The sequence below is a fragment of the Mustela putorius genome, unplaced genomic scaffold, assembly GCF_011764305.1.
Source record: "Mustela putorius furo isolate JIRA1106 unplaced genomic scaffold, ASM1176430v1.1 tig00000196_pilon_pilon_pilon, whole genome shotgun sequence".
Taxonomy (NCBI): domain Eukaryota; kingdom Metazoa; phylum Chordata; class Mammalia; order Carnivora; family Mustelidae; genus Mustela; species Mustela putorius.
Genome location: NW_025421310.1, coordinates 13,178,814 through 13,204,008, shown reverse-complemented (window position 1 = coordinate 13,204,008; position 25,195 = coordinate 13,178,814). Strand labels below are relative to the sequence as shown.

Sequence of the window (25,195 nt, the reverse complement as noted above, 5' to 3'; positions counted from 1 at the left end):
GTTGCACTTCTCTTTACCGTGGGTGGTGCCAGAGTAGCATTTGTGGGATCTAGCAGAGGGGAAGGTGAGTTGAGGATACATTTAGGTTGGGTTTCATGGGATATGGGGATGTGGTTCATAGCCACTTTCAGATATACTTTAACGGCCTAACTAGCAGTCCTGCTTTAGGAATGGATTCCAGGAATGCTCCTACTGTGAGCGGAGCTAACTGAGTAGGTACAAGGCCCATAGTCTATTGTGGCATGACCCTATGCTCTAGTGGCCTACTCCACAAGCACCTGTGGAGGTGAGTTAGTAATTAAAAGGACTGAGTGAGGGGTGCCTGGATGGCTCAGTTGGTTGTCTGCCTTTGGCTCAGGTCATGATCCTAGGGTCCAGGGATCAAGTTCCACATTGGGCTTTCTGCTCAGCAGGGGAGTCTGCTTTTCTCTCTGCCTGTGCCCCTCCTGCCCGCCCCCCCACCCCACCCCCACGCTCATTCTCTCCCTCTCTCAAATAAATAAAATCTTTAAAAAAAAAAAAAAAAGATTGAGCCAGAATCTAGTCCACAAAAAACATTTTCCAAAACATAGCTAATGTGAGCTAAACTTTGTGAAAGTTTTTACCAGTTTCCAAAATGTTTCGATGACATCACCAATTCTGACTTGGGAGGGTGAAAGTTTTTCTAAACTATAGGGACTAAAAAAAAAAAAATTCCACCAAGTGCATACTAGAGGAAAGTTCATTTACTTTTCTCTTCTCTCTGCAGACTAGGACATTATGAAATAAGTATATCCAGCCAAAAAAGTAGGCGACTACCACAAGAGGTGTGTCAGGCAGTAAATTAATAAAAACATTACGTTATCTTTGGGGATTTTGCAATGCTTGTGGTATTTGTCAGCTCTTTTAAATATGTTATTTGTTATTATTTCATATTCTAAGTTTTCACGTTCATACCCAACATTTTTTTTTAAGGTTTTATTTATTTATTAGAGCGCGAGCACTAGCACAAGCAGAGGTAAGGGAGAGGGAGAAGCGGACGCCCAGGTGATCAGGGAGCCCGATCGGGGGTTCGATCTCAAGATCCTGGGACCATGACCTGAGCTGAAGGGAGACGCTTAACCTACTGAACCACCCAGGCAACCCTCGTACCCCAATTTGTGTTAGTAATTTGTATTTCTTTTCTATAGGAACGCCCCCTTCCCCATCTCCCCCACGAAACTCCGCAAATTCTATCAGCCCCGTTAATGACTCATTGGTTCAGAAGAGAAATACATTCCCAAACTGTGCGATCCCTGGACAGTGGCTGTTCCTCTTTGCGATTGTTTCCTTAAAAGCAAAATGGGGATCATAGTAGCCCCTACACCGCAGTTGTTGTTAAGTTTCAATAAGCCAACGCCTGCAAAGCGCTTAATGCTGGCTTGGAACGGAGTGAGCAACGATAAACCCCTGCCCCACTTTACGCAAAGAATTCGCAGCTCCCACACGACCCGCAGCCAAGCAAGAGCACCCAACTCTCCTCCAGTCCGCCCCTCCTCGCGCGCAGGGGGTGATGGGCGGAGTTAAGGATTCCTACTTCCTGGATTTCCTCCCCCTCCGAGGAACAACCCTCTTTGCATGACTGGCAGTAGGAATTAGCCAGTAACGATTGGAGCGAAGACCGGGGACTAGGCCCATTTAGGAATCGCTCATCCGAGTTGACCAATGGCAAGCTTTGGAGGGTGGGTTCGTCCCTGAGGCGGGACACGGAATGACGGGCGTCTGTTTTGACTAATGAGAACTCAGCTGGAGTGAGCCAGGGCCAGTCAGAAGCGAGAAGGCCGGATCCTGGGGCGGGGCTGGAGCTTCGGCAGTTGAGCCGCTCGCGAGGAGGGGTGGCTGTGGAGAAGGTGAGAGGCTGCGAGAGTGGCGGGTGCGCGGGCCAGGGTGGCGATCCTGGGGGGAGGGGATGCTTTGGGGGAGGGTGGGCTGCGGCGGGCAGCTGACCCCGCAGTGTAGGAATCGGGAGGGGGTGACGTTTAATACGGGTAGGCGCTTTGACGAGGGTTTGTGAGGCGTCTGAGTTGGGGGGGGTCATGTTTTGTTTCTCACAGGAGGGTCTTTAATGGGAAAAGTGTGTAAAGCTGGAGACAGCAGGTGGTCAAATACAGACATTCTCTTATAGCCTTGTGATTTAATGGGGGGGGGTGAGGAGAGGGGTGATTTTAGCGCGGTGTGGAAGAGAGGAGGTCCTTGAGATGAGTTACAAGCCTTGATCTGGGTGCAGGGCAGGTGAAGCTACGCGGAGAGAGAGAAGGAGCGGACAGAGGACTTGGAGGATGGAGGTGTGCCTGGGCGAGGTGTGAAGTCATATGATATATGGAGCGTTTATCTAGGGCTGAGTATATGCCAGGTTTTGTAAGAATGACCCTTAAACTTCCTAACACCCTCCCGGTGGTTAAGACTGTGGGATCTGGACTTGGGTTGCCTGAGTTTAAATCCTGGCTTTGCCACTGGCCCTGCTGCTGAATGTCAGGCTGGCTTCGGGCAAATTCCTTAACCCCATGTGCCTCAGCTTTAGCATCGTTAGAATGACTTCATCTCTTCTCTGTACCACTCACCTACTGTCCTCACCCAGTCTCTTGGCCTCACATGCTCTTTATATAATGATAACTCCCAGGTGCCTGTCTGCAGTCTGGATCTCTCCCCTGAACTCCAGACTCGCTTGTCCAACGGCAACTCTTCTTTCCTTGGAAGTCCAACTGACATCCATGCTTTAAAAAGCTTGTCCCAAACCAAACCTGTAGCTTCCCCTTCCAACCTCCAAACCCTGCTGATGGCACTTCCATTCTTCCAGGTACTCAGGGCAAAAACCTTGGAGTTGTCCTTGACTCTGTTTTCCCTTGCCTGTGTGTCATCTGCCAATCCGCAAATCTCATGCGTCTATCTTCAGAACACTTCCAGAATCCAGCCCTGTCTCACCACCTCCCTTGCTACTGCTCTGATTCATGCCATCACCTGCCCTAACCTGGTCTGTTGCAGTGGCCTCCTCGCTGGGCTCCTTGCCCCTCACCTGGAGCCCGTAGTCGAGGGTTCCTGTTGAAACAAAAATCAGATCATGTTGCTCCCTGGTCCAGGCACTCCCACACTTGCTTCTACTTCGCACAGTACAAGACCTTGCCAAGCCCACAGGACACCACCTGATTCGGCTCTCCCTCCAGCCTGCCCTCAGACTCCTGCCATTCTCCCTTATTGACATTGTTTCAGCCTCCCTGGCCTCCTTGTTCTTCAGACATAGCAAATACATTTCCAGCTGGGGAATATCCCTGCTGTGCCCTCTGTCTGGGCAATGTTCCCTCTAGATGTCTGCATGGCTTCTCCCTCACTTCCTTCAGTTCTCTGTTCAAATGTCAGATCCACAGACCGGCCATTGCTGACCACCCAAGCTAAAATAGCTTCTGTTACTCCCTGGCCTCTTATCACCTGGTTTTGGTTTTCTTCAGTTAACACCACTTACCCAACTTCTATTAGGGTTTGTTTATATCCCCTGGCTTCTTAGATTCCCAACCCCCACTAGAGTATTGACTCCATGAGAATATAGTACCTGGAAGGGCCCATAGGGCCCTAAAAAAGTGTTACTTGTATTATATCATCACCATCACCATTTCTTGGTGGGGAGGAGAGACTCCCTGTGGTATAGGGCAGGGTTGTTGAGCTGGGAGAGTCTTGTGTGGGGTGGTGGGGTCACGATGGGGTAATAAACTGGGCAGACTGTGGTATCCAGGGGCAGAAGCTCTCAGATCTCAGTGCTGGTGGAGTTTGTAGAAAATGCAGATTCCTGGGCTCACCCCCCAGTTCTACTTCTTTAGATTTGGGATCATGCCCAAGATCCTGCATTTTTTTTTTATTTTTAATTTTTATCAAGCACCCGAGTTCATGCTGAAGGTCTGCAGTCCTCACTTGAAATAACAGACGAGTTTGGAGCTTGGACTGGAGCTCTTTCATCATTAAACTCCCCCTCTGGGGCTACCTACCCCTCCACTGGGCAGTGCTGGGGACACTGGTGATTGAGACAGCTCCTTACCTAGCTTGGGAGTCCGAGAGGGCATCTGACAGGAATGGACATTGGAGCTGGGACCTGGTGACACAGCAATGAACTGAGGGGAGAGGACTTTGTCTGTACCTCCAGTGCCTAGAACCCTGTTTCCTGGCCTCTCACATAAATTCACAAGTAGTCCCCAATCTGTGCCAGGCCCAGGGTGCTGAAGGTACAAGAACGAACAAAATGGCTCTGCCTTCTTGGGCTTCTGGTCTGTCAGGTAATCGTCAGCTAGTTGCACAGATGGTGGACAGTTGACCGGGTGCCAGGCACTGTTTGAAACTCCGTACATGTATTAATTACTCTAATCCCCACAACCATCCTATGTGAGATGGGAGCTCTTATCATCTCCACTTTACTGATGGGAGAAGACCCAGAGAGGCGAAGTGCCCTGGGCCATATTGTGGGTAAGTGGAGGAGCAGGAGCTGAACCCAGGAGTCCCTGTCCTGCGGTGTGGGTCATGCTTAAGGTACCAGGCTTAAGGTACCATGCTTAAGGATGGTGCCTGGAGGGAAAGGAGCAGAGAATTATGGGAGGAAACAGAAGCGTAGCTGGGTGATGGGGAGGGGAACCAGTGTGCCAGCCCCTCACTGCAGGGTTCTAGGCAAACTCAGTTTCATCCTTTGTGAAATGGGGGATGGTTACAGCATCTACCTGAGAGCAAAATTAGGACAAGTCACTGATGGGTGCGTGTAGTCCTCATCTAAGGCAAAAAGCGTTTGAGGAATAGTAGGGGAGGGTATTTGGATATTCTGGGGATGGGGGGAGGAGTGGGCTGCAGTGTGCACTATGGAGAGGCAGGTTGTGGGGAGTCCTTAAAGGCTTTCGTGTTTATATATTCCAGGAGGACAGGGTGGAAGGCTCTTGTCTGTATTCTGGGGGAGTACAGGGTGAGGGGAGGGGGATTCTAGCCAGCTAAAACTCACATGGTGGGGAGTGGTAACTCAGGCCAAGCGTGTGTGTGTGTGTGTGTGTGTGTGTGTGTATGTATGTATGTATGAGAGGTGTGGGGGTCATATACTGTATAGGACAGGCCAGCTAAGTCCTGGCCAGGCCGGAATCTGTGATGTTGGAGGAAGCCGGTGCTGCAGCCAGTGTGAAATAGCTGTCGTGACTGGGGGCTGACAGAGGCGGGGATTTGCCCGTGTCCTGTGTGGGAGATGGTGATGTGGATTTGTTTTAGGGGAGCCCAGCGTGGAAGATTCTCAGCTTCCACCCTAGGGCAAGGACTGTGAAATCGGAAATATCCAGGGAGCGCTATTGGGTGGAGGAGGAGCCAGGGACAGTGATGTAACCCTGGAAACCGAGAGGGGAGTCACCTTAGTGAAAGATGAGAGGGAAAGGCCCCAGGGTCGGAAAGCTGAGTGTGCTTGTGCGTGTGTGCTTGCGTGCGTGTGCGTACGTGTATGCGCGTGTGCGCTGAAGCCGTGATGTCACTAGGCCCGAGAAATGGGGTCAGGTGTGTGGGCCAGAGTGGGGTGCTGGGGTGTGCACGCAGAGCGCTCAAGGTTGAAGGGCTGACGTCATGGGTTGGTGAGGGCGGGGCCTCGAATGCAGGGTCTGGAAGCTGAGGCGAAGAGCTAGGAGAGTCTTGGGACTGGAACGAAACCAGCAACCAGGATGAGCCACTGGTCACAGAGCAAGGACAGAGGATGCAGGTAGAAGGACACGGTGGGGAGATTGGAAGGGGGGAGGGAAACGGGGCCTGGGGAACCCCCCCAAATTGGGGGGGAGCAGGGAGGGGTGTTCTGGGAAGGCTCTCCAGGGAAGAGAGGTGGAAAATATTGGGGGGGGTATACATAGGATTTGGGAGGGAGCAGAATCTAGGTGAAATGTGGGGATAATGTAAGACAGGCTGAAAATGGGGGTAGAGCCCCACTGTGGCGTAGAACCTTGGGCAAATATGCAGAATCCAGGAGGAGAAGTAGGAGGGAGCAAAATTTAGGTAGAATATGGGGAAACCCATGGAGAACATGGGGGCTGATTTACGGAGAAGGGGAATGCACCCCCCCCCCCAATCTGGGAATGCAGAATGGCAATAAGGGACTTGGGGAAGGGAGTGGAGAGGGCTGGTTTCACGTATGTGGTAGAATGAGGCTGAGATATGGAGGGAAGGAGGGAGGTTCTGCAGCGGGGAGGGGTGGGAGAGTCCAAAATCTCCAGGCCCTCTGGGGCATGAGCGATGGGGAGCTGGCAGGGGTGTGGGTTTATTTCATCAGCAATTGTTGGGCGCTCACGACAAGCAGCGGAGAAGAAGGGATGAGGGGAGGGGAGCGGGCGAAGTTTATGAAGTGTGGGAGGCAGGTGTGTGTAAGGGGACAATGGAATTCAGCGAGAATATTCAGGGGCTTAATATCTGGGGACTGAGGTGGAGGCGGATGACATCAGGGCAGTTGGATTCCGAAAGGCCCTGTGATTTAGTGAAGGGCTGCTATTCTCTGGAAGAGAGTGGGGAGCTTATGCGGGGGAGTGGGGAAGGAGGAGAGCAGGGGTGGGTTGGTGGTGGAGATGGGGTGGGATGGGTCCCTTTATTTTTCTGTCACCCCCGGGAGTTGGGTACCACGAGTGGGGTGGTGAATTGGGCAAGTGAAGGTGCAGCTCCTCAGGCGTTCTGCGGGTACCTCCAACGCCTTGGTAACCAGAACGGCGCAACCATTGATTGGCCCTCGGAGCTGGAGGGGCGGGGTCGGGGGGCGAGGTCTAGGACACCCGGTGGGGCGGGGCCAGCGCTGCCTGGCACCCGCACTGAGGACCAGGGGATGCAGGATGTATTGAAACGTGTAGCCATTTGTTGGCCCATAGGTCAGAGATTATTAACCCCACCTCTGCGCCTCCAGGGAATGTGAGAGTGGCTAATCGTGAGAGTGGCTAATTGTGAGAGTGGATTTGCAAGGGGAAGAGGTCTCACGATTTCATCAGCCGCTTCCAAAGACGAGAGACCCCTCCCCCGAATAAACTTAAGAGCTTAGGCCTAGAGACAGAGGAGCCTACCAGAATGTCTGGGGCTTTGGCGGTTGTCCTTGGGCTTTTGAGAAAGGGGAATCTGTAGATGGGCCTGGGGGCGGGGGGTCTGGGAGCCCCTGAAATTACTTGCAAAGGGTTATGGGTCTATTCATTTATCTGGGGAGATCTTGTTCAGAGATCTCATTAGACTATCAAAGGTGCAAAGACTCTTAAAAGGTTAAAAACCACTGACTTATTAGTGTTTTGGGGCTCATCATTTTCTGGCCTCACAATATTATATTTTCTGTATCAGCCTTTAGGAGGAGTTCTTGGGGAAGTGTGAGGAGCAAAGGATGTGGGGGAGAGAAGGAGCCCAGGCTTTGGAGAGATCCCCATGATCTGGGTTGGGGCAGCCCTGGGTAGCTCTGTTTTGGGGGCAGCTGTGGTACTCCGCTGAGCCTCAATTTCCCCATCTGTCCACCAGCAAGAAAAATGAGCTTGCCTTGTTTCTGTACTGCCTTTCAAGACACAACAACAAATAATAATGATGATGTTGCCAGTATGTGTTTTAGTGATTGCTGTGTGTCGGACATTGCTCAGTTTGTCCAAAGATTTTAACGTGATTAACTCTTAATCCTTACACCAGTCCAAGGAGATGAGCACGGACATCCTTTTGTGGGTTTACAAAGGCCTGTGTGAGCGCCATCTGGCCCATTAGATCTCATCTCTGTCCCTCCCTCATGCTGACCTCGCTGTTCTTGGAATAAATCAGGAACATCCCACCTTGGAGCTCTTGCCTGGCTGTTCCCTTTGCCTGGATACTCTTCTCTGAGATAATAACCCATTGCTTTACCCCTCTCCAGGCCTTTGCTCAGAGAGGCCTTCCCTGGCTACCTTAGCTAAAAGAACAACCCTTACCCCCAGCATCTCCTTTTTCCACTACTTCCCTCCCTTTTTCAGACATTTTTATACCTCTGACTGTTGCTGCCCTCTTGAGAGTGGGGCATAATCTGGTTTGTCATCATATCCCAGCACCCAGGATGGCATGTACTTTAAAGATAAGGAATCTGGCACCAAGAGAGTTGAAGTAACTTGCCTGCGTATGTGCACATAGCTGAAGCTACATGTGAACTCAGGCAGCCCAGGCCTCTCATTCTGCACCAGCTGCTAAAATCCAGGCTGAAGGCAGAGATCTGCCCCTTTCTTCCACCTCATAGAACTAACAGCAAGTGGTAACTCATTGGCTAAGAGAAGGGACTTAGGCTTAGAACAGACCAATTAATAAGGTCGATTATGAGTTCACTAGACATGATTTAAGTGTGTCATCGATAATATACAGTGCTGCTGTTCTCTCGATTTGAACCACTTTTTGCTAGATAGCCATATGCCCATAGGTTGCCTCCTCAAGGAGCCGGCCCTGAAGCCTGACTTAAAATCTGCCCTTCCTGACCTCAGTATTCTCTGTCCCCCTTTGCAGCTTGATTTTTCTCCATAAATGTTTGAATGAATGAATGAATGAATGACTAATTAATATATAATGAGTATGAGGATTAATAAATTAATAATAGTATTAATCATGGTTCTCTTGTCAGAAACCATGTATTCTGTTAGCCAGCACGTGTTGGGTATGGACACAGTTCTACATGCTTTTATGTGTATGGTCCAGTTTAATCCTCATGACCACTCTGTGAGGTCGATGCCATTATTATACCCATTTTCTAGATGAGAACAAGAGGGAGTCTTTTTCCGAAGGTGCTGAAGCTGGTGAATGGCAGAGCCAGGATATGAATTCTGGCCTTCCAGCTTCGGAGCCCAGGCTCTCAGCCCCTCTGGGTCTCTGTCTCATCCCTCTCCCCAGTGACACTGGCCATGGACCAGCCAGCTGGCCTGCAGGTGGACTACGTCTTCCGGGGTGTGGAGCATGCTGTGCGGGTGGTGGTGTCTGGGCAGGTGCTAGAGCTGGAAGTAGAGGACCGGATGACGGCTGACCAGTGGCGGGGCCAGTTTGACGCCAGCTGTGAGTGTGCCTGCCTGGGGTGGCTTCACCTGTCCTTCCTCAGGATTACCTTCCCCTGAAGATGAGGCCAACCAGGAACCTGCCCATCTGCCTCTTCTACCTGACAAGAGACTCTAACATGGGGAGGGGGTGGAGGGCTCATCCCTCTGGCCAGAAGCACGAGAGGTGTAGAAAGTTGAAAAGCTTGGATGCATTGCTCTTGGGCTGGGCAAGTGGTCAGACTTCAGGAAGGACTTTTCTCTCTACCCAGTCATCGAAGATCTGACTCACAAGACGGGGAACTTCAAACAGTTCAACATCTTCTGTAACATGCTAGAGTCGGCTCTCACCCAGGTAGGGGCCAGGGCTGGGGGTCAGGGGAGGTTTCTGTTTTCTGGATCCCTGGGGAGGTAGATACCCAACTGATATATGCAAGACCCTCTACCTTGTATTTCCTTAAAGGGACAGGGCTATCTTTTTCATTCCCAAATGTAAGTGATAGATACTCTCATGTAGAAAATTCATGTCACAGAGTAATGTAAAGAAGAGAGTAAAAGTCATGTCACAAAGAAACGTAAGGAAGAAAGTAAAAATCACTTTACTCCAAATACTCATTCCTGATGATATTTTATTAATATTTTGGTGAAAAGCACCCCAGCCATTTCTCTATTTCTTTGTTTACTTGTGAAAGTGTGTGTATGTGTGTGTATTTGTAGATGTGTAATTTTATATAGTGGATATACTTCCCAAAATATTCTTTAACCTGTTTTTAAAAGATTCAACAATATTTTATAAACATTTAGTCACATCAGTGAATATAAGTATTCATTCGTGTCATTTTTACTGAGTATCTCCAGTGTGCCAGGCACTGTGATAGCCATTGGGATATAGCAGTGAACAGAAGAGACAAAATTCCTGTCCTTACGAAGCTGACATTCTAGTGGGAAAAACAGAAAGTTGAAAAAATATATAATGGCAAATAGTTAAAAGTATTAATAGGAAAAAAAAAAGCAGGCTAGAAGTTAGAGTGGTAGGGATGCTACTTAGACATCATTTTAAAACTATGAGCTACATTATTTCTCTGATTATAGAGAGAATTTGTACTTGTAAAATTATGACAGTGAAAGAGTGTGTGAGTTAGAAAGTGACAGTCTCTTATAATCCCGTCTATCCCCTACTTTAGACTGTTAACATTTTAGCATGTATAGGCAGTGTAGCATAATGGCCAAGAGCATGAATTCTGAACTCCTACTCATCACTGCTACTTAGTAGCTGGGAACCGTGGGCCAGTTACTTCCCCTCCATGCCTTAGTTTTCTTTTTTTCTTTTCTTTTTTCTTTCCTTTCCTTTTCTTTTCTTTTTTTCCCCTTTCTTTTCCTTTTTTTTTTTTTTTCCTAGAGAGAGGGGGAGAGAGAGAGAGAGAGAGTGAGTGTACAAACAGGGGCAGGGGGGTGGGCAGTGGGAAAGAAAGAATCGAGCCCAGTGTAGGGCTCAATTCAGATCATGACCTGAGCTGAAGTCAAGAGTCAGATGCTTAACTGACTGAGCTGCCTGGGCACCCCATGCCTTAATTTTCTTAACTGTAATGTGGGGATAACAGTAGTCCCTATTTCACAATGTGGTGAAGATTAAATGACCTCTTTATAAAAAACTTAGAATGGCGTCTGGCTCTTAAGTGTTTTACAGATACTGTCTTTTTATTTTATTTTAATTTTTTTAAAGATTTTAAATATTTATTTGACAGAGATCACAAGTAGCAGAGAGGGAGGGGGAAGCAGGCTCCCTGCTGAGCAGAGAGCCCAATGTGGGGCTCAATCCCAGGACTCTGGGATCATGACCTGAGCCGAAGGCAGAGGCTTAACCCACTGAGCCACCCAGGCGCCCCGATACTGTCTTTTTATTATTGTCATCAACTTCTGAGTTTGTTATCCTTATTAGGGGTTGCTTAGTATTCCATTATACCCAGGTGGCATGATTTGTTTAACCTAATGGTTCTCGAGATTTTTGGTGTCATGATCTCTTTATGCTCTTAAAAATTGTTGAGGGGCGCCTGGGTGGCTCAGTCATTAAGCATCTGCCTTCGGCTCAGGTCATAATCCTGGGATTATAGGATCCTGGGTCATGGGATCAAGTTCCATGTTGGGCTCCTTGATCCACGGGAAGCTTGCTTCTCCCTCTCCTGCTCCCCTTGCTGTGTTCTCTCTCTTGCTGTGTCTCTCTATGTCAAATAAATAAATAAAATCATAAAAACAATTATTGAAGACATCAAAGAGCTTTTGTTTATGAAGGTTTTACCTATCAATATTTGCTATATTATAGATTAAGTTGTCTTATAAATTAAAACTGAGAATAACTTAAAGATATTTATGAATTGACTTACAAATCACCATAATAAACCAATTACATATTAAAGAACGTTCTAATGAAAAATACATTTTCTTTTTTTTTTTTTAAGATTTTATTTATTTATTTGACAGAGAGAGAGATCACAAGGAGGCAGAGAGGCAGGCAGAGAGAATGGGGGGAAGCCAGCTCCCCACCAAGCAGAGAGCTTGACGTGGGGCTCAATCCCAGGACCCTGAGGTCATGACCTGAGCCGAAGGCAGAAGCTTAACCCTCTGAGCTACCTAGGCGCCCCAGAAAAAAACATTTTTTTTTTTTAAGATTTTATTTATTTGAGAGAGAAAGAGTGAGGGAACATGAGAGGGGGAAGGTCAGAGGGAGAAACAGACCCCCTGCTGAGCAGGGTGTCTAATGCGGGACTCCAGGATCATGACCTGAGCCAAAGGCAGTCGCTCAACCAGCCGAGCCACCCAGGCACTCCAAAAATACATTTTCTAAAACAAAATAAATTAGTGGGAAATACAGCATTATTTTACATTTCTGTAAATCTCTTTAATGTCTTGCTTAATAGAAAACTAGATCCTTTTTTTTTTTAAAGATTTTTACTTATTTGACATGCACGCGTGCACACACAGACACACACACAGACACACACACAGAGAGAAGAGAGTACAAGCAGGGGGAGCCACTGGGAGAGGGAGAGGGAGGAAGCAGGCAGGGAGCCTGAGGAGGGGCTCAATCCCAGGACTCAGAGATTATGACCTGAGCCAAAACCAGACGCTTAACTGACTGAGCCACTTGGGCACCCCCAAAACTTCTAGATTCTTATATGTGCTTCTGCATTCAGTCTGTTGTGATTTGTTTTGGTTGAAGTATATGCAGAAAAATCTCTCTCATATACCTATGTAGTTGGAAAAGGGAGCCCCTTAATCAGGGAATTGTGCAAATCCTTCTTTGCTAACATACTAAAAGTGGGCAGGTGGTAATTTCTTAAAGATTTGTTGCAGTGTGGAGTCCAAAAGCCTATCCGTGAACATGATCAGGTTACATTAAAATCTATGGATGTATCTTGAACTTTACTTGGATCTTTTACCCATCTTATGATGTCATGCGATGGTCATTTAGAAATTATGGTTCAGGGCGCCTGGGTGGCTCAGTGAGTTAAACCGCTGCCTTCGGCTCAGGTCATGATCTCAGGGTCCTGGGATCGAGTCCCCATCGGGCTCTCTGCTCAGCAGGGAGCCTGCTTCCCTTCCTCTCTCTCTGCCTGCCTCTCTACCTACTTGTGATCTCTCTCTGTCAAATAAATAAATAAAATCTTAAAAAAAAAAAAAAGAAAGAAATTATGGTTCACTGAGTTATATAGATCTTCCAAGTGTTGACACATTTTTTTTAATACAATATCAGGAAGTCACATTTGTTAATATCCTCCCTGATCTCACCAGGGAAGTCTTTCAACATCAAGAAGCTATCAAGCACCCAGTGTCAGATCCAAGTTTTCCAAAATTCTAATTTTTGCTGTGAAGTTTGAATTTTACCATTGGCAACAAATACCGGTAGCTGTTTTTCTTGAAGTGACAAGCTGACTTTGTTCATTTTTGAGAAAATGTCTGCCAGACACCCAAGTCTGAATAACCGTAGTTATGTCTGTCAGTCGTTGTTTCAAGTAAAAATAGTTTACCATGAAAAAGTGGCTAATTTAGACCTAAGCTCGATTACAGAAGTGTTCTTCCTGAGACAACTGTCATACTTTGGAATGCCACAGAATGTGTGCTTCCCATCGTGTCACAGAGTAGTAAAATGCCATGTTCTCCAGGATGGAGATTGAATAAAATTAATGATTTTTACTGCTTCACCAAGAACATTCTAGATTTGGGGCACCAGGGTGGCTCAACTGGTTAATATCTGCCTTCGGCTCAGATCATGATCTCGGGGTCCTGGGATCGAGCCCCACATTGGGCTCCAGCCCCACATTGGGCTTTCTGCTCAGCGGGGAACCTGCTTCTCCCTCTCTCTCTGCCTGCTGCTCCCCCTGCTTGTGAGGTCTCTCTCTGTGTCAAATAAATAAACAAAATCTTAAAAAAAAAACAAAAAGAAAAGAACATTCTAGGTTTGATTTCCTGTGTTATGTTGTTCGTTCCTTTCTTCTTCCTTCCTGGCCCCCCACTGGGACTACGGGGCAACAGAGAATACAGTGACTACTACTACATTGATGCCGCTGGCTTGATGTGTGCTGATGGGTACCATTGCTTTTACCCACAATTGTTTTGCACTGTTGGTATAAATGCCAGCAAAGCAAAAAAAGGCACATGACATCTTAGTATTATTATGGAAATTGTTTTGACCTCATGGATTCCCTGAAAGGGTCTTGGGGACCCCCATGGGTCTTCAGGCAATGCTTGGAGAGCCACAGTACTAAGCTGTCTCCCATGGGTGAGCATTTAGGTTTTTTCCTGTTTCTCCCTCTGACATCCTTGTGCCAGCCCTAAGGCAGGGCCATCTTGATCATCCTCCTCAGTGTAGGAAAAGCCCAGCAAGCCCAAAGAATGGATGGGGTGTGGCCTGGGTAGGTGGGTTGTGTGCTCTGGGTGTGGCCCTGTCGGGTTGCCCAGCATTTCCTCCCGTCCTCGTGCTCTTCCAACAGAGCAGTGAGTCGGTCACCCTTGACCTACTGACCTACACAGATCTGGAGTCCCTGCGGAATCGCAAGATGGGGAGCCGCTCAGGCCCCTTGGCCTCCAGATCAGCCCAGCTCAACTCCAAGCGCTACCTGATCCTCATCTACTCTGTGGAGTTTGACAGGTGGGGATAAGGGACTGGCTCTAAGCTCAGGCTGGTGCGCAGGTGGGGATGTGGTTAGAACTCAGGAACCCCCTGAGGGCAAGGGCGGGGGTGGGGGGCGGGTGTTGCCTTTGGAATCTTCAGGGTTGAGATTTGTATCATTAAATACTGTGTTGGGCTATAAATAGAATAACTATTATTCGTGCTTGAAACAAAAATAGTTTATGACACAACAAAAAGTTTCATTAGGGACTCAGGCTCCCGCTGTTTTGTTTTGTTTCCTTTTGTCATCCCTGATGTGTTGACTTTTTGACCTCCATACTTACCTCTCATGGTCACAAAATGGCTGCTGGCCCTCCAGGCACTTATTCTATATCAAAGCAAAAGGAAGAGAACGGGGCTGTACTTGTTATGGGATCTACCATTTTTATCAGGAAAGCAAAAGTGTTCTTAGGAAATGCCCAACAGATTTCCTGTAATACTTGGCCAGGAATGGTCTTGTGGCCTTTCCTTAATACGTGGCCACAAGCAGTCACATGCAGGGGATGCTAGGATAATAAGCCTGTATATTGGGAGGCAGCAAGGCAAAAGGGTGCCAGAAATGGCCATTGGGGAGCCAGGGGATGGTGTCTGCTGCATCTGATTTTCTAGCGGGAGGATGTCAGTCCCAGATGCATAGCATCTGGTGGGGCAGTAGATTGAGGTGACTTACCTTTCTTCAGCCAAGAGGTGTTGCAGGTTGGGCCATTTAGAATCTACCCCTGTGGAATCTGAATTAGGACTGTGCTTGGTGGCAGGTTCACTCCATCAGCAGTGAATGACAGGGGAGTCAGCTCAGACTCCACCAGGCCTGTCGGTGCCGGTGGTTCCAAGTCTGCTAGATAAGGGAGTCTGCCGGCCGGCAGGTGGGTGCGAGGGGCAGGGGAGCAGGGAGTGGGCTCGAAGCTGCATTGGGAACTTAAGTCTCTAGGAATGTGAGGTTTTTGGAATTGGGGGTTTTCATACTCAAAGGCTCTCAGGTTCTGGTAGTTGCCCTTGGGTGGATTCTTGGCCTCTGAGCTGCCACGGTTCTAATCCTCCCCAGGATTCACTACCCGCTGCCCCTCCCGTACCAGGGCAAGCCAGACCCTGTGGTCCTGCAGGGCATCATCCGCTCACTGAAGGAGGAGCTGGGCCGCCTTCGAGGGCTAGACGGCCCGGATGCTCGGGACACTCGCGACACGGAGATCTGGCATCTGAGGGAGCAGTGAGTCTGGGAGGGGAGGGCGGCTGGGGCTGGGGGGGCGCCTCAGGGCCCCGTGCTCCGGGCTACTGGGAGGATGGTGGGCCCTCATTCACCAGGTACTTATTCTGAGCCCCTCCTCTGTGCCTGCCTCGTGCTGGGTGGTGCTGGGGACACAGCACTGACGGAGACAGTCCTGGCCCTGCCCTCCTGGGACTCCCAGTCGAGTGGGGGGAGATAGCTCTGTCTGCAGACAGTTACGATTCACAGTGGGTGGAACGTGGGAAGCCCAGAGGGGAGACTGGAGCCTGCCCAGTAAGGGAAGGGTATTCTAGGCAGAAGGAACAACATGTGCAAAGGCATTGTATTTGGTAGGATGTGGTGAGAACAAGGGGACTAGGAGAGTAAAGTGAAGAAAGCAAAGTCTTTTTGGCATGTTTACTGAGTACCTACCAGGTGCTATGCCTTGTGGGGTGCTGAATCAGGGACTCCATCCCCACTTGGAGGGGGCCCCATCCATTGGGTAGGGCAAATAATATTTTTATTTGTTTATCTTTTTTATTTTTTATTTTTTAAAGTCAGGCCCCACACGCAGCATGGAGCCCAACACGGGGCTTGAACTCGCAACTCTGAGATTAAGACCTGAGCTGAGATCAAGAGTCGGACATGGCACAGTCAGTCAGAGCCACCCAGGCGCTCAGTAACAATAATAGAAGTAACAATAATAATTATTACAGCAGCTAATGTTTATTGAGGATTTCACTGTGTACCAGGGATTCTGCTCAGTGGTTTATGACTTCATTCCTTTAATCCTTGTAAGGCAGGCATTGCTGTCATCCTCGTTTTGCTGGGGAGGAACGTGGAGGCCCAGAGAGGTTAGAGAATTTGCCCCAGTCACAGTGAGTAATATGGCCAGGCTAGACCTTGAATCTGGGCAGCCAGCACCAAGCCCCCTTTGTTTCCTTTAGCTGCTGCGCTCTGTTCTGTTGGCAGCTGCTAGGCTGCTCGGCCAGGACTGAGTGTTGGGGCTGACGGGGAGGAGTGGGAGCTTACGGAGCTGGAGAGCCTTGTGGGTCCTCCTGGAAGAGATTGGCTGTGCGTTGCTGGGAAGCAGCGCAAGCTTTGTCCCCAGTTCAGCCTTAGGACTGGTTTGTGTGGATGTATGTGTTTCCCAGACTGGCCACAGCGTGGTGCCCTTTGCCCTTCAGAACCAGCCAGAACTAGCAAGGGTAGCTTGAGATCCTATAGCTGGTCAAAGGCTTCTTATCTTCCTCTTCCCAACTTCCTCTTCCTAACTGGAGTTCGGGAGTTCGGGAAGACTCCCAATTCATTCATTCATCCATCGGACATTTTCCCGGTTTGTATTGTGTGCCAGGCACGCTGCCCAGCCCTAGTTAATGCCTCTTGAGCCCTTACTCAGTGTCAGACATGATCCCAAACACTCTTCATAGATTCTTACAACCTTATAGGTGGGAATTATTATTTTTATCATCCCACTTTGCAGAGATGTGAGGTCAAACTGCCCAAGGTCACCCAGCTTGTAATAAGAGATGTGAGGTCAAACTGCCCAAGGTCACCCAGCTTGTAATAAGTGGGGTAGAGTCAAACATAGTCAATCTGGCGGCAGAACTCGGGTCCCTCACAGTGGCCAGACGGCTGGAGGATCCAGACAGAAAACAGATAATCACACTGATAAATGTTAGCTTTAGGAAGGAAATGTACAGAGAACCACAAAAGCAGAGAAGAGAGAGACGTGACCTAGCCTGGCAGCAGGCAGGGGATGTGACATTTGAAGGTGAGAGAGTGTTCCAGAAGGAAGACTTGTATTTGCAAAGAGAAGCTTGGCTGGAGGGGAAGGTGGGGGGAGAGGAAGGGCAGAGGGACGTCAAATAGGTGGGGCTGAATGGGAAGCTCCTTGGAGAATATAGGGGAGCCACAAATTTTAAGAACTTTTTTGTTTTTTTAAAGATTTTTATTTATTTATTTGACACAGAGAGAGAGCACAAGTGGGGAAGCAGCAGGCCGAGGGAGAAGCAGGCTCCCTGCTCAGCAGGGCGCCTGAGGGGGGACTGGATCCCAGGACCATGGGATCAGGACTTGAGCTGAAGGCATTCGCTTAACTGACAGAGCTACCCAGGCACCAAGAAGTGTTTTATTAGGAAAAATTCCAAGAACACACAAAAGTAGACAATAGTATGATGCCCACGTCCTTTGCCTCCGATTCAATGGTTATCTACATTTTGCCCATCTTGTTTGATCTGTGTACTCCCCTTTCCCTCAGAAGCAAATCCAAGATATCATATCTCCTCTGTAAATACTTCATTCTGTCTCTATGGTTAATGCATTCCCCATCCTTTGTATTTCCTGTGAAGTAGTTGTTAAACCTATAGGCTCATCAGATTTAGGTTTCTGGCAAGACGCCCTCTGTGGTAGTACTGTGTGCTTGCCTACTGTCAGGTGGTGTTGGGGCTGATGAGTTTGGATACGGAGACTTGGTTCCTTCTTATTAAGTTTCCATCAGCCTAGCATCTCTTGATACTCTTCATTTGCTAATTACCAGTGAGACTGAACAGTTTTTCATATATTTAGTAGCCATTTGGATTTCCTGTTTTGTCAGCTGCCTATTTTTCTTCTGTCATCTATTTCTTAGTGATTTCCAGGAACTCTTTATATAGTCAGGATATGAGCCCTTTGTTAATTTTATGTATTTCAGAAACCTTCTTGCCCTCTATAGCTGGCCTTTTCACTCTCTTAATAGTGTCTTTTGATAAATAGGCACCTTTATGTAGTTCTTAATTTTATGTAAACTAATTTATAAATTTTTTCTCGGAAGTTAGTGATTTTTATGTCTGTTTTTAGAATCCTTTTCTCTCAGTATCATGAAGCTGTTGTCCTGTATCATCTTCTATAATTCTTTGTCTTTTGCTTTTCACATTTATGTCTACAATATACCTGAAATTGATTTTTGGGGAGGTAGGAGAGCATTCATGGTTTTTTTCACATGACCAATCAGCCCAATGACATTTATTGGTAAGAGTATCCTTTCCTTACTCCCTAGCCATTTTCACCTTTATCATCAATAATGTTTATATATGTATCACACATCAGGTGAGGTTCTGTGCTCTGTAGTCCATTGTTTTGTCTGTCCTTGTGCCAGCACCATACTGTTAAAATTATTGTAGCTTTATAATTAGGCTGATACTGGGTAGAGGAAGTCTTCTGACTTTTGTTTTTCCATTTTAAGAATTTTTCTTGGTTATTTTTTGAAACTTACATTTTTTAAAAAAGATTTTATTTATTTTTCAGAGAGAGAAAGAGAGCATAGACAGGCAGAGGTAAAGAAAGAAGCAAGCCTCTAGCTGAGCAAGGAGCCCAATGTGGGGCTCGATCCCAGGACCCTGGGATCACGACCTGAGCTAAAGGCAGACTCTCAACCAACTGAGCCACCCAGCCTTCCCGGAAATTTATATTTCTCTCTCTTGTTTTTTTTCTTTACTTGATCAATTCCTTTTTTTTTTTTTTTAAAGATTTTATTTATTTGGGGCACCTGTGTGCCCCAGTGGGTTAAAGCCTCTGCCTTCAGCTCAGGTCATGATCCCAGGGTCCTGGGATTGAGCCCCAAATCAGGCTCCCTCTGCTTAGTGGGGAGCCTGCTTCTTCCTCCCTCTCTGCCTGCCTCCCTGCCTACTTGTGATCTCTGTCTGTCAAATAAATAAAAAAATAAATAAATCTTAAAAAAAAAAAAAGGCCTCTGCCTTCGGCTCGGATCATGATCCCAGAGTCCTGGGATGAAGCCCCACATTGGGCTCTCTGCTCAGCAGGGAGCCTGCTTTCCCCCTCTCTCTCTGCCTACTTGTGATTCTCTGTCTGTCAAATAAGTAAATAAAATCTAAAAAAAAAAAAGATTTTGTTTATTTATTTGACAGAGAGGAGAGACAGTGAAAGTGGGAATACAAGCAGGGGGAATGCACGAGGGAGAAGCAGACTTCCTGGCCACCCAGGCGCCCTGGAAATTTACATTTCTTTATGAATTTTAGAATCAATAGGTTTTTCAATACAAAAACATAAAACTTGCTGGAATTTTTTTTTAATAATGGGCTTAAGATATTATTCTTTTTAAATAATCTCTACACCCAACATGGGGCTTGAATTCATGGCCCTAAGACCCAAGAGTTAGATGCTCCACTGACTGAGCCAGCCGGGTGCCCCAAAACTTGTTGGGATTTTTATTGGTATTGCATTGAATCTATAGAATAATTTAGGGGAAGCTGAAAAGCTGAAATCTGTATAAATAGTGTGTATTCTTTTTTTTTTTTTTTTTTAGATTTGATTTATTTATTTGAGAGAGACAGAGAGAGCATGAGAGGAGAGAAGGTCAGAGGGAGAAGCTGACTCCCCATGGAGCTGGGAGCCTGATGCGGGACTCAATCCCAGGACTCTGGGATCATGACCTGAGCTGAAGGCAGTCACTTAACCAACTGAGCCACCCAGGTGCCCCAATAGTGTGTATTCTAATATGTAAACAGTATACCTATGTGTTTATGTAGGTCTATATTTTGTTAGATTTTTCCATCTTTGGATGATTTTGCTAATGGTTTCTTTAAATATAAACCATGTTGATGTTAATTGAGAGACACAGAGAGAGCAGGAGTTGGGGGGAGTGGGAAAGGGAGAAGCAGATTCCCTGCTGAGCAGGGAGCCCCAGGGCTGGATCCCAGGACCCTGAGATCTTGACTTGAGCTGATGGCAGGTGCTCAGTTGGTTAACGGAGCCACCTAGACACCTGATAGTTTTATTTATATGTTGATTTTGTATCTAGTAACTTTGGTCAGTTTTCTTATTATTTCTTATAATTTGTAGACTTTGATTTTCAATACTTATAATCATTTCATCTGCAAATGACTGTTTTCTTCATTCTTCCTTAATCCTTCCCTTTGATTTCTTTTTCTTGCCTTATTGCACTGGCTAGGACATTGAGTGGCTATACAGTAGAAATTCAACTTATTTTCTGTTGGTGTACATTTTGGTTATTTCTACTCTTTTTGCTATTACAAAGAGTTCTGCAATGAATAGCCTGTGTGTACGTCTTTTTCTCAAGGAAGGTTTTGAGCATAGTAATGACCTGATTGGGTTTGCATCTTTAAAGTTTTATTTATGGGAGCACGGGTGGCTCAGTAGATTAAGACTCTGCCTTTGGCTCAGGTCATGATCTCAGGGTCCTGGGATGGAGTCCCGCATCAGGCTCTCTGCTTGGCAAGGAGCCTGCTTCCTCCTCTCTCTCTGCCTGTCTCTCTGCCTACTTGTGATCTCTCTCTGACAAATAAATAAATAAAATCTTTAAAATTAAAAATAAATAAGTAAGTAAAATTTTATGTATTTGTTTTAGAGAGAGAGAGAGAGCTCGCATGTGAGAGAGTGCGAGCAGGGGAGGGAGAAGGACAAGCAGACCCCAGGCTGAGCGTGGAGCCAGATGAGAGGATCCATGCAGGGCTCAGTCTTAGGACCCTGAGATCATGACCTGAGCCGAAATCAAGAATCAGAAGCCTAGCCACCTGAGCCACCCAGATGCCCCATTGGATTTGCATTTTAGAAAGAGTCTTCTGGTGAATAGGAGGCAGTGTGAGCCGACTGAGAGTCTTGGAGGAAGTCCAAGGTCAGGACCTACCTCAGGGCTAGGTTTTCAGGGTACAGAGAAGGACAGATCAATGACTTATTTTGGCATTGGAACTCACAGGGCTGTGTTCTCCCCGTGGGATGAGTGGGAGTGATGTGGCCGTGTTCCTCATGTGCGGGAGGCGGAGAGATGATGGGACCATGGGGGCAGCTGGAGTGGTGGGGGTGCCTGCCTACCTTCGTGGAGCAGATGAAATGGTTCGTGCCCAGGCCATGGAGAAATGACAATGATGGGATCCTGTGAGTCCTCCTCCCTCTTGTCTTCCCTCTTGTCTTCCCCAGGGTTTCACGCCTGGCATCTGAGAAGCGAGAACTGGAGGCGCAGCTGGGCCAGTCACGCGAGGAGGCTCTGGCCGGGAGGGCAGCGCGCCAGGAGGCTGAGGCCCTGCGTGGGCTCGTCCGGGGCCTGGAGCTGGAGCTGCGGCAAGAGCGGGGCCTCGGACACCGCGGGGTCAGCCGCCGCAGCCAGGATTGCCGGCGCCTGGCCAAGGAGGTGAGGGGGTGTGGCGGGCGGCGGGGTGACCGGTGGCGTTTGCACCTCGGCTTCAGTGTGGTCCTCTACGCCCCTGTTCACTCCTGGCAGCTCGAGGAGGTGAAGGCTTCGGAGCGGAGCCTGCGCGCCCGGCTTAGGACGGTGAACACCGAGCTGGCTGTGTACAAGAAGGGGTGAGAGAGGAGGTCTGGAGGGGCGGGGCCAGGGACTGGATGGGTGGGGCCTGGGGAGCAGGAGCGGAGTCTGTGGGTGGGAGGGCGGGGCCCAGGCCGTAGGGTCGGGACCTGAGTGAAAGGGAGGCTTAGAGTAGGGGGGGAGAGAGGGTTGGAAGGAATCTGATAGACTGCGTGGGGCGGAAAGTTGGATACGGCAGGACGAGTCTGTGAAGAGATGGACAGGGCTTGAAGGGTCAGTCAGGAGACTGGGGCTGGAGATAAGGGGGGGAGGGGTGGGACCTATGGATCTTGTGGAGCGAAAGGGCGTGGCCCAGCTGGTGGGGATCTGGTTGATGTCCGATGTTATTTATTGGGATGGGTGATGGAGTATTGGAAAGGGTTTCTAGGGAGCTGTGGGAGACCTCAGGAAGAAGGGTCCGGTGAAGGGGGTTTGTTCGGATGTAGGGAAGTGACAGGTTCTTTTTATGGGGGGAGGGTTCTCTGTGGCTCCGAGAGGGGCGGAGCCTGGGACAAGGTATCTGTGAGGTTCTGTGCAAGGGCGTGGATGTCTAGTTGATGAGGATGGACCTGAAGGTTGGGAGAGGGTGTGATCCGAGAAGAGGCTTGAGATAGAAGTTGACATAGGAGCTGGCGGGTGGGAAACGGACGCTGGGCCCTGTGCCCGCAGGAGACGGACTCCGCCAGTGCCGCAGCCCCGGGCGCGGGAGGATCGGGCTTCATCGTCGCGGGAGCGCTCCACATCGCGTGGTCGCGGTGCGACCCGCTCTTCTTCCCGGGAGAGTGGCCGGGGGGGCCGGGGTAGAGGCCGCCCTGCCCGCCCCTCACCCTCGCCCACAGGTCTCTGCCCTGCGCTGCCCTGCCCGCGGTAGGGTGGGGGATGGACTGGCGCTGTGGAGACGTGGTCCTGTGACCCCAGCCTCTTCTCTCCACGCTCTCCCACCCCATCCTAGGTAGTCGCGCGCCACGTTTTGATCCTACAGCCTTTGTGAAAGCCAAAGAGAAGAAGCAGAGAGAGATCAAATTGAGGTTAGCGCCCATTTCCTCCTTACCTGTCCCTTTACACACACACCCCCGGGCCTGTGCACTTGTCCATCCTCGTCTCCCATCTGTCGCCATCGTCTGTCACCCGCTCTATCTTTCCCTTTCCCTGCTCCTGCTTTCCACCTTACCTCCACCTCCTTTCCTGCCCCTGCCCCCAGGTCTGTGTGTCCGCATGTCTTTTCCTTCCCTTTCCTGTGTGACCTCAGCTGGGATACTGGCCCTGGCTGTGACCCAGAGGGTCCCATTGACGCCATTCCTAGCATCAGTTGGGTGCACAGGGTGGTGTCTCCTCCTCCGCTCCCTAGGCAGCAGCAGCAGCGGAACCGACTGGGCAGCGGAGGAAGCGGGGACGGTCCGTCCCTCTCCTGGTCTCGCCAGACTCGGCCCCCCGCTGCAGTGAGCGGCCGAGGGGACGCGGCTCACCGCTCTCGAAACCGCAGCTCCTCGGGTAACTGGGCTGCAGTGCGCGGGGCGGGCCGGCGGGCTGGGCGCCCCAGGCGGGCGAGCACGGGAGGCTTGGCTTACTCTCTGCTCCCCGCTCTAGTGGACAGTTTCCGCAGCCGCTGCTCGTCCGCCAGCTCCTGCAGCGAGTTGGAGGATTTCTCCGAATCCCTTCCTAGAGGGTAAAACTTGGGCCCAGGGAAAGGACCGCCTCCAAACGGGAATTTGGGGTGTCTGGAAACAGGCTTTTGCGGGGAGATTGGGTGATAGGGACGGGAGCCTTGAAACCACCCTGGTGGGCTAGGTGGGAGGTGCCCAAGGCTCCTCGCGCTGTTCCTGAATACTCTCTTCCTGTCAAGCGTGCGCCGCCACGGGAAGCCTCCCAGCCCCACAACCTGGGGTGGGCCCAGGAAGGTGAGTGTCTTTCCCCAGATCTTGAAGGGGGTGGGGGTAGCAGGAAACCACCAGAAGCCCATCATTCCCATTCTGGGGCAGTCAGGTTGCCAAGGGGTCTTTTGAAATGCATCTGGACGCAGAATGTTTTGAGACCATTGGATTGGAGGGGAGTGTGGAGTTGGGTTGGGGGAGATGATACCTGCTGATGGCACCTGGCCTCAAGTGACCAGCTCTTAAAACATGGCCCCGCCTTCCTGTCACGTGTGTGACTCCTGGTAGTTCTTATCATCACTTTCTTTTCTTTTTTTTTTTTTAAATTTAAGATTTTATATATTTATTTGACAGACACAGATCACAAGTAGGCAGAGAGGCAGGCAGAGAGAGGGGGGTGGGAAGCAGGCTCCCGGCCGAGCAGAGAGCCCAATGCCGGGCTTGATCCCAGGACCCTGGGATCATGACCTGAGAAGTCAGAGGCTTTAACCCACTGAGCCACCCAGGTGCCCCTTAACCTCAGTTTTGTAAATTGTTCAAAGGGGATGGTAGTAGTTTTCATCCCAGGGGGCTTCGGTGGAGATACCAGGAGGTGATTTTGTATCTAGTAAGTGCCCAGTTGGTGTCAGCCCCAGTTCTTTGAGGCCCTTAGGTTCAAAATTTCCAGTGGGATCTGGGGGACGGGAATGGAGGGAGAATACCGAACCCCTCCTTCCCGTCTCCCCCAGCAGCAGAAGTCCACCCCTCTGGAACGCAGCCACCATCAGAGACGCCTGACCAGTTCAGGAGGCTGGGTCCCTATGAAAGGTGAGCCCGGAACTCCACATCTCTCCCTCCCCAGCCCCCTGGGCCCAAGGGAAGTGTGCTGGGCCCTCACGGCCACTGCACCCACACCCGCTCTCACAGAATACAGCTCCGACCACCAGGCGGCGGACATGGCCGAAATAGACGCGCGCCTGAAGGCCTTGCAGGAATATATGAACCGACTGGACACACGGTCGTGACCCCCACAGGGAGTACAGCCCCTCCATCCCCCCCACAACTGGATTCCGAGTGGGGGCGCTGGTCGGCTTGTCCATCCAGCCCCACTCAGGCTCCTCCTCTGCTGGTGCTCACAGGGGGTTTCAGGTGTGTGAAGCCTTGATTCCCCCCAACACACTGCATGCTGGGAGGGAGGGTATGTGCATTTTGTAAATAAACGTATTTGCCTCTGGGATCCTTCAGCTTATGACTGAAGGGTGTGGGGCTGGAGTAGGGAAGACGTGAGGATTGGGTGGTGGCTGTAAATGGGGCCTGGTGTCTTTCTGGGAGGCACTTTGGGGTTCAGAGTCAGGAAAAACTTGCCGACTCTCTAAAGTAATGAAGGGTGGTAGTGAGCAGCTCATCCTCAAAGGGGTCCAAGCAGAGATGTTGCACAGGATATCTTTGACTGAGTGCTAGAGGAGGGGTGTTGTGGAGCATGGTTCGCGGTCCCACGTGACCCCTGAGCTGCTGTCAGTGACATCTGGGCCAACTTGGTGCTGATTCCTGCGCTCTGACCTGAGACCTCTGGGTTCTGAGCTGTGATGTTCCTTCCAAGCTGGGATCTCTGGGGTCTTGGTTCAGGGTCGGGGCCTCTAGGTTCTGAGCACCAGCAAGGAC

General features: G+C 49.5%; 1 protein-coding gene across 3 annotated transcripts; it reads left to right on the top strand.

The window, feature by feature from the left end:
• Positions 1 to 1,803: 1,803 nt before the first annotated feature.
• CCDC61 (coiled-coil domain containing 61) lies at positions 1,804 to 24,770 on the top strand. Of its 3 annotated transcripts, none has more exons than XM_013064076.2 (14): positions 1,804 to 1,868; positions 8,860 to 9,018; positions 9,269 to 9,351; positions 13,985 to 14,142; positions 15,206 to 15,367; positions 21,299 to 21,509; positions 21,600 to 21,682; positions 22,353 to 22,522; positions 22,636 to 22,711; positions 23,032 to 23,174; positions 23,271 to 23,349; positions 23,527 to 23,581; positions 24,283 to 24,361; positions 24,461 to 24,770. In XM_013064076.2, the coding sequence occupies exons 2-14, from the start codon at positions 8,871 to 8,873 to the stop codon at positions 24,556 to 24,558; spliced, it is 1,545 nt and encodes a 514-aa protein (XP_012919530.1). In that variant the 5' UTR covers positions 1,804 to 1,868; positions 8,860 to 8,870; the 3' UTR covers positions 24,559 to 24,770. The 3 variants fall into 3 exon arrangements, with proteins under 3 accessions (XP_012919530.1, XP_044933078.1, XP_012919531.1); XM_045077143.1 differs by lacking the exon at positions 1,804 to 1,868 and adding an exon at positions 1,916 to 5,716 and having other exon boundaries at positions 24,286 to 24,361; XM_013064077.2 differs by lacking the exon at positions 1,804 to 1,868 and adding an exon at positions 1,919 to 5,716.
• Positions 24,771 to 25,195: the final 425 nt, after the last annotated feature.